At 49.0% G+C, this 7,521-nt stretch overlaps 1 protein-coding gene across 1 annotated transcript; it reads right to left on the reverse strand.

Annotated features, from left to right (window-relative positions):
- Positions 1 to 1,278: 1,278 nt before the first annotated feature.
- RHNO1 (RAD9-HUS1-RAD1 interacting nuclear orphan 1) lies at positions 1,279 to 7,474 on the reverse strand. Its single transcript, XM_003126567.7, has 3 exons — positions 7,374 to 7,474; positions 3,236 to 3,487; positions 1,279 to 2,613 (listed from the first exon to the last, which is right to left on the reverse strand). The coding sequence occupies exons 2-3, from the start codon at positions 3,401 to 3,403 to the stop codon at positions 2,059 to 2,061; spliced, it is 723 nt and encodes a 240-aa protein (XP_003126615.2). The 5' UTR covers positions 3,404 to 3,487; positions 7,374 to 7,474; the 3' UTR covers positions 1,279 to 2,058.
- Between the last annotated feature and the right edge of the window lie 47 nt (positions 7,475 to 7,521).

Raw genomic sequence — 7,521 nt, forward strand, 5'->3', positions numbered from 1 at the left:
CCGCCTCCTCAGCAGTCCTTCCCAAGCATGTGCTTCTGCGCCGCCACCGTGCTGGGCGCCTTCAGGCTCCCTTAGTTCCTCCCAAGCCTTTAACATGTCCCCAGACCTCCCTGCACTCTCGTCTGTCTTTTCCACCTACTTCTCTCTTCAGTCTACCCGCCATGTTCAAACATCTGCCTCGCGTGATGAGATCCGCTATCCGATCCAGTAAATCTTGCCCCAACTTGAACGCAGCAACACAGCCCCCAAGTTTCCACCCTGGTTTTGAGTTTCTAAAAGGCAGGGAACTTGTCACAAGCTAGGAGAGTCGAGCCCTGCGCTCACGGTGGGCACCCACTCACTGTGGGAACTCGAACACATTTCATTACCTGTGATTCAAATTCCGTTTAAAATAAGTAATCCTTGCTTGTCTAGCTCATGCTGAACTTGACACAGACTAGGTTCGGAAAGCTGATGGAATGGAGTCGAATGAGATGCTATTTGTTTGGGTGAAAGGACAAGCGAGACATTTTGCTGATGAGGCGGTCCCTCTGCATTAACTGCCGACTAAAAAAATACACAACCTGAAAGTGGAGAGTTAGATTTTATTGGGGGTGAAACTAGGACTTAAGCCCAGGAGAGAGCATCTCAGGCGACCCCAAGAAACTGCACCGAGCTGGTGAGGGAGGAGCCAGGATACATAGTTTTTGCAACAAAGGACAGGGAGCAGGAGCAAAAGAGGCCTGGGCTCACTGAAATCATTCCTTTGACATGCACCTCCGCTATCAGGGCCAGCATCCTGAGTTTCCACAGCCAACAGGACACACAGGCTCTCACGCTCGGAGGTGACGGCATTGACAGATGACGGTGACATTCTTTATCCTTAACTACAGACCCAGCTGAAACACCACCCAAGGAGGAAAAGGGGGAATATCAATATGATAAAGGGGGGGAGGGAGGTGCATGCAGCACACACACATTTTACCAGTTTGTTGCTGGTCTTCCGAAGGCTACGACCAGTCACAAGGAGAGGACATCACCATGAAGGATTTTAGTGTTTTTCTAGATATGAGGACATGCAAGAATTGGTCACATAAAATCTTCTACTAAAAATATCTGACTCTCTGAAGGTCTGTTCTTCCAGTTTTCCCAGAGCACAGAAACGCCTCACTCCTGGTTTCCACCCTGAGCTCCACTCAGGGGCTGCTGCGCATTGGTAGCTGCGGTTGCTCAGGTTTTACTCCATGTAGAGGCTGATGGCAAGTACCAAACTTCAGTTCACATAATTACAATAAAAAGCAGTATTTGAAAACATTTATTTACATACATTTTAAACAGTTACAACAAAAAGTCATTTCCCACCCTATCCTATATTGACAGATTACTTCAGTTGGAAACAAAAAATCAGAACAGCAACCTTAGGTAACTATGTCCCCTTTATTGCCCTGATCCCACCAATTCATTAAACAGGCTAGTTGCCTGTTCAGCATCTTGCCCTTTGAGCAGATGGGCCAAGACTGCAGAGGCATCAGCTTAACTATAAAGTCACTTTGCTTCCCATGCATCAGGTCAGAGGAAGCGGTCGCTGAGCCCCACAGAATTGTATTCAAACATGTGGAATGAATTCAATTTAAATGACATAATTAAAAGAATGACTAAGTAGTGGTTAAAGGCAACAATTAAGAGAGATCATGGGAGGGGGCTGTAGTGCTGCATTAGTGCTGCATTAGTGACAGAAGCAGGGTTCTCTAAAAAGTTTCTGCAGCTATATATTTACATATATTTTAAACAGTCATAAGATATTTAAAAATTTTAAACAGTTAATACAAGAAAAATAAGAAGCGAACTGTGGCTGACACTAAAAACTGTTTATGACACAAGCTCTTTTGCAAAAGCAAATCTGGGAATTGAATTCTTTTATGGCTTCAGGGCTCTAGTTAAAGTATCTTTTTTCTCCTGATGGTATTGGTGTTATTTCCAAGTTATTCTATTGACACACTCTCTTGTGAGCCAGAAAAGTGACTTGAGCAACTCCATGAAAACCAGCAATTTGAGACCACTGACGTCTGAGAAATCCAGTCAGTTTTTCACAAGGAACTGGTTTCTGCTCAGCTTCCCCCTCTCCCTGAGGTAAGTGAACAGGTGTCGTCTCCTCCTCCAGGTGACCTTTAACCCGTACTTCTCCTCAGGGGTATCTTCAACCAGAACAGGCCCGGGCTCCGGGCTCTCGGGCACACTTGTGGGAAGGGAGCAGCTGGGGGGGCTGTTTTCCCTCTGCTCCGAGGGAATGAGCCCGCCCTTCATCAAGGACTCTGGCGTCTGGATATCAGGGGGCAGTAACACATAAGGGAAGCTATGAAGCTCCTGTGCTGACAGCTCCCCACAGCTCTGGGGGCTGAGCAGTGGGACTAAGGGCCTCCTGGAAATGTCCTTTTCTGGCTGACTGGGGTGGTCCCTGATCAAGGGGATCCCAAGTGTGGCTGAACTGGCAGAAGATGGTGGACTCTCAAACGCTAAATGCGGAAACTTGGAGCTGGCAGATTTTCGACTTGAACGCCTTGCCTGGTCTCGGTGACGACGTTTCTGATTGTCTGGGAGCCAGCTTTCTGCTGTTGTGTCAAACTGAGGTGACACCTAAGGATTCCAAAAGGAGAAAAAAAAAGTGATGAGACTCAGCTGCTAAACTCAAATCTAAGCAAACTGCCCCCGATGACCAGGATCCTAAACGGGGGCCCACAACAGTGATGGTCACAGAACAAAAAACAGCTGTCTAAGAGTGAAACGTTTATACTGAACTCTTTCAGAGGAATGGGGGGGACCCCAATTCCAACCAACCCCTGCCCTAGGGTGAACCTAGGAAAAAAGATAAACAGAGAAGATGGCTGTGGACAGAAAGAGTACACCGCCTCCTTGGCCTGCTCCCATGACTTTCCTTATCCTTTGTTGTTGTTTTCTTTTTAGGGCCGCACCTGAAGCACATGGAAGTTTCCAGGCTAGGGGTACAATCGTAGTTGCAGCTGCCACCCTACACCAGAGCCACAAAGATGCCAGATCTGAGCTGCATCTATGACGTACACCACAGCTCACGCCATTTCCTTAACCCACTGAGTGAGGCCAGGGATTAAACCCGCATCCTCAGTGGATACTAGTCGGGTTCGTTACCGCTGAACCACATGAGCAACGCCCTAGTTTCCTTATCCTTTGGAAGCCCTGGTTCACAGGGCTCTGAGGTCAGGGTAAGAATCCCATGGCCTACCCAGGAAGTGATGGTGCTGTGGTCAATGGGCTTGCTGGGCACCTGTCTGGTGTGGGTGATGGGAAGCTGGGGTGATCCACAGCGGTGTTTGGGGCCCTCCAGTGGCCGTTGGTGGAACAGCAGCTGAGGTTTCCGGGAAGGTGGGCGGCGTCTTTTCCGGGGCGGCATCAATTCGTGAGAGAGGAGCAGTTAGTAACTGCATGATGCTGGTTGTGGTCAGGTCCGGGGAGAGACGCCAACTCCAACCCATGCCTGTGGAGAAGAAACAATCTGATGATTCTCCAGCTCTTCGTCATACTCTGCAAGCTGATTCTGCAGGCAGCTCTACCCCAAGATTTGGAGGGGTGGGGGTGGTATGCCTGCACCGGCTTCCTACACCTACACCACCAATACCTGGCAGTTCATGCTCAACGACATTGCTTCAGTGAACACTTATCAGCGCAAGGTAAGCACCATGCCCAGTGTTGGGAGTTTAGAGTGGAATAAGCACTTATCCCAGGATCCTCTGCTGAGTGCCAAGCACTGGTCAGGACAGGGATGGTGCCCTCTTCAAAGAGTTGAGAGCCAGCAGATCAAAGAGTTGAGAGCCAGCAGAGGGAGACAGTTACAATAATGAGACTGGTGCTTCCACTCCTGGAGAGAGTGACACAGACCTCGGGACAGAAGACTAGGAAAAGCCGGGGAACAGGGAGGGAGCTCCAAGCAGAGGGGCAGCACATACAAAGGCAAGAGCACAGAAAATTCAGGGACACAGGCTCCACTGGGCAGGACACAGGCCATGAAAAGACAAGGGGCAAGAACCAAGGTGTGACATGGCGTCAGGGTCAGTTCAGAAAACCAGGTGACCACCTGAGCGTGGGCTTTGGCCTAAGTGACTACTAAAGATTTCCAAGCAGATGGATCACCCTTGGTTCCTAGTCGGATTCGTTAACCACTGAGCCACGACGGGAACTCCGATTATTATTAATTTTTTTAGCTGCACCCATGACATGTAGAAGTTCTCAGGCCAGGGATCAAACTGATCTGAGCCACAGCAATGACAACACCAGATACTTAATCTGCTGAGCTACCAGGGTACTCCCGCTTTATTTTAAAAATCTGAGGAGTTCCCGTCGTGGCACAGTGGTTAACGAATCCGACTAGGAACCATGAGGTTGCGGATTCGGTCCCTGCCCTTGCTCAGTGGATTAATGATCCGGTGTTGCCGTGAGCTGTGGAATAGGTCGCAGACGCGGCTCAGATCCCGCATTGCTGTGGCTCTGGCGTAGGCTGGTGGCTATGGCTCCGATTGGACCCCTAGCCTGGGAATCTCCATATGCCGCGGAAGCGGCCCTAGAAAAGGCAAAAAGACAAAAAAATAAATAAATAAAATAAAAATAAAAATATGATATTCCCAGTCATGGTTTCATTCCTATTAACACAACTAACACTATACATTTAACATAAATGTATAAAATACATACATTTATATTTTGTATGTATCTATATAATATACAATATATATTTACATATGTAGATTCTTTAAATAGTAAATATCAAATAACCAGTGTTCAAATTTTCAATTGTCTCCTAAGTGCCATAACTGGTTTTTGTTTGTTTCTGTTGTCCTGGCAGCAGCGTGAAAGGAGAGAACAAGTGCCCTGGAAGTAGGGGGACCAGTGAGAAGGTTATTGTATTACCTGAGAGCAGATGAGGCCAGAACATGGGCTGTGTCATGTAGGGATGGGAGGCTGGAGACAGAGGCAGGGTCAGCAGGACCCACAAAGCAATACAAAGTCTGAAAAAGCATCCAGGGAACCTAGAACCAGATCAGCTTTTTTTTTCTTTTTAGGGCCACAGGTGTGGTATATGGAAGTTCCCAGGCTAGAGGTCAAATCAGAGCTATAGCTGCCAGCCTTCAGCACAGCTACGCTGAATCCTTAACCCACTGATCGGGGCCAGGGATCAAACCCATAACCTCATGGATACTTGTTGGGTTCATTACCGCTGAGCCACAACAGGAACTCCCCAGATCAGTTTTAGTAAGAACTTATCAATGGTTGGTGGGACCAAAGTCTGAATGCAGTGGGCAGAAGAGTAGGAGGTAGGGCAGGGCATCCCAGAGGTCCACACAGCAGGGCAGACTGGTTCTACTATACAGCCATGACTCATCCATTCAGTCAACAACAAAAAAGCAACATCCCTCATGTCACTAAGCAGTGGAGATGCAGGTAAAGAAAAATAAGGACTAAGTCTCTACCCTCAAGGGTAGAGGGTACCCTAATATTTTAGGGGGAACATAGGTAATAAATACATCCATTTGTTCATTCATTTACTCAATAAATATTTACAGAATGACTATTTTTTGGGCACTGTTACATGTGCTGAAAATATTTACCAGATTACAAAATTCAATCCCTGCCCTCGTGGCGCTTACATCTAGTTGGGAAGTGATAAGAGGTACAGATAAAAGGGAAATGGCCTAAGGGCTGAGCTGACCTAGGGCTGTTTAGACCTAGGGCTGGTTGGGAGGACCTATCTGAAAAGATGTGAAGAAAAACTTGCATGAAGAAAAGAGAACAAGGGAGTTCCCATCATGGCACAGTGGAAACGAATCCAACAAGGAACTGTGAGGTCTCAGGTTCGATCCCTGGCCTCAATCAGTGGGTTAAGGATCTGGCGTTGCCGTGAGCTGTGGTGTAGGTCGCAAATGCAGCTCGGATCCCGGATCCCGTGTTGCTGTGGCTGTGATGTAGACCAGCAGTTACAGCTCCAATTTGACCCCCAGCCTGGGAATTTTCATATGCCATAGATGCAGCCCTAAAAAAGACACACACACACACACACAAAATGCAAATCATTATGTTGTACAACTGAAACTAATATAATGTGTTATGTCAATTTATACTTGTAAGGGGGGGAAACAGAATTATAGGGTTTAGTGATAGTTCAGTACTAAACTTGGGATCAGCATTAGTGGCCATCTATTTTTTCTGAGACTTGTTTATTAGGTTCAACCCAAAATTTGATAAAAGTAATCCTTTGTGAAAAATAATAACATTACCCTACTCCTCTTTCTCCTACTCCCTCTGGCCCCCACACCCTTCAAGTTCCAACAATTCTGGCCTAGGGCAGTGCAATAGCCTAACTGGCCTACTCAGGCACACCCCTCCGTGAACTCTTTAAACTGCAAATCTAATCCTGACTCTCTTCTGCTTAACATGTTTTGATTCTCTGTAAGGGCCAAACTTTTCAGTGGTGGCTAAGGTCCTGAGGCTCTGGTTCCAGCTTCATCTCACACGCACTCTGCACAGGTCTCTTAGCTCACACTCCTCAGAGACGCTTCAGCCTCTGTGCAGACCTCCCTTCCTCCCCTCCTACCACACTGCCCTGCAGCACCTCCCACCCTTTGCTTTGAGGGTCTCCCTCCCACCTTTGCCTAAAGGTATCAGATCACAGACCAAGCATGAGTTCCTGGGAAATGCTCTTCTCACCTCCCTTAAGGCCAGATCCTCTTACTGGAGATACTCAATGTGATCCCCGAGTTCTAATTTATCACCTCACAGTTGAACTCTCCATTTGTTTAAATAGGTAATTTGCTTCGAAAATGTCTTCTTTCTCCTCCCATCAGACCTTAAGCTCAGGAGAAAGGCCCCTCTGCCACTGCATCCTAGCGCCGCCTGGTGCACAATGGGTGCTCAACTAAACTTAGGTGTTGCCTAAGTTAATAATAAAGTAATTTACCACATATAAACGATAGCATGGGGCCGGGGACGAGATTTGGATTGAAGGTTCAGAGCCGAGGCGGAGTTTGCGGCCTGTATGTAAATTTTGAGGAGGAGGGAGCTTGAACAAGGTCACAACTGCGCCCAAGTAGCCCGAAGGCCGGTAGGGGCTCCGGACGGTCGCTGGTTGCAGGTCAACGGAGGACAGTTCCCCCATCCCCTCCACCAGCTGGGAAGTCGCTGAGGGGGTAAGATCCCGGGGCGGCGACTGCTCAGGGCCCGGAGGGCTGCGGGGCCTGCCCGTGATACCCAGTGTCCCCGCGTCCCGCCGCAGCGGAGCCCTCCAGCGCCCTCCCCAAGAGCCGCGCGCCCGCACCTCTAGGTTCCGCCTCGCCCGCCGCGGCTTCGCCGGCGGTCCCGACTCCCCAGCTCACCTGCCTCACCCGCCGCCGCTCCGCCGACCTCACTGCCCGGCGGGGCCACCTCACTGGCCTCTCCCGCCTGCCGAGCAACCTCACCTGCCGGGCTGGACCGCAGTGCCCGCCCAGACGACTAGGCGGATCGCGGAAACAAGGCCGCCGC

Source organism: Sus scrofa, chromosome 5 (assembly GCF_054392235.1).
Source record: "Sus scrofa isolate SSC_HxYL_T2T_F1_AM1 chromosome 5, Sscrofa_HxYL_maternal_Yorkshire_Landrace_v2.0, whole genome shotgun sequence".
Classification (NCBI taxonomy): Eukaryota; Metazoa; Chordata; class Mammalia; order Artiodactyla; family Suidae; genus Sus; species Sus scrofa.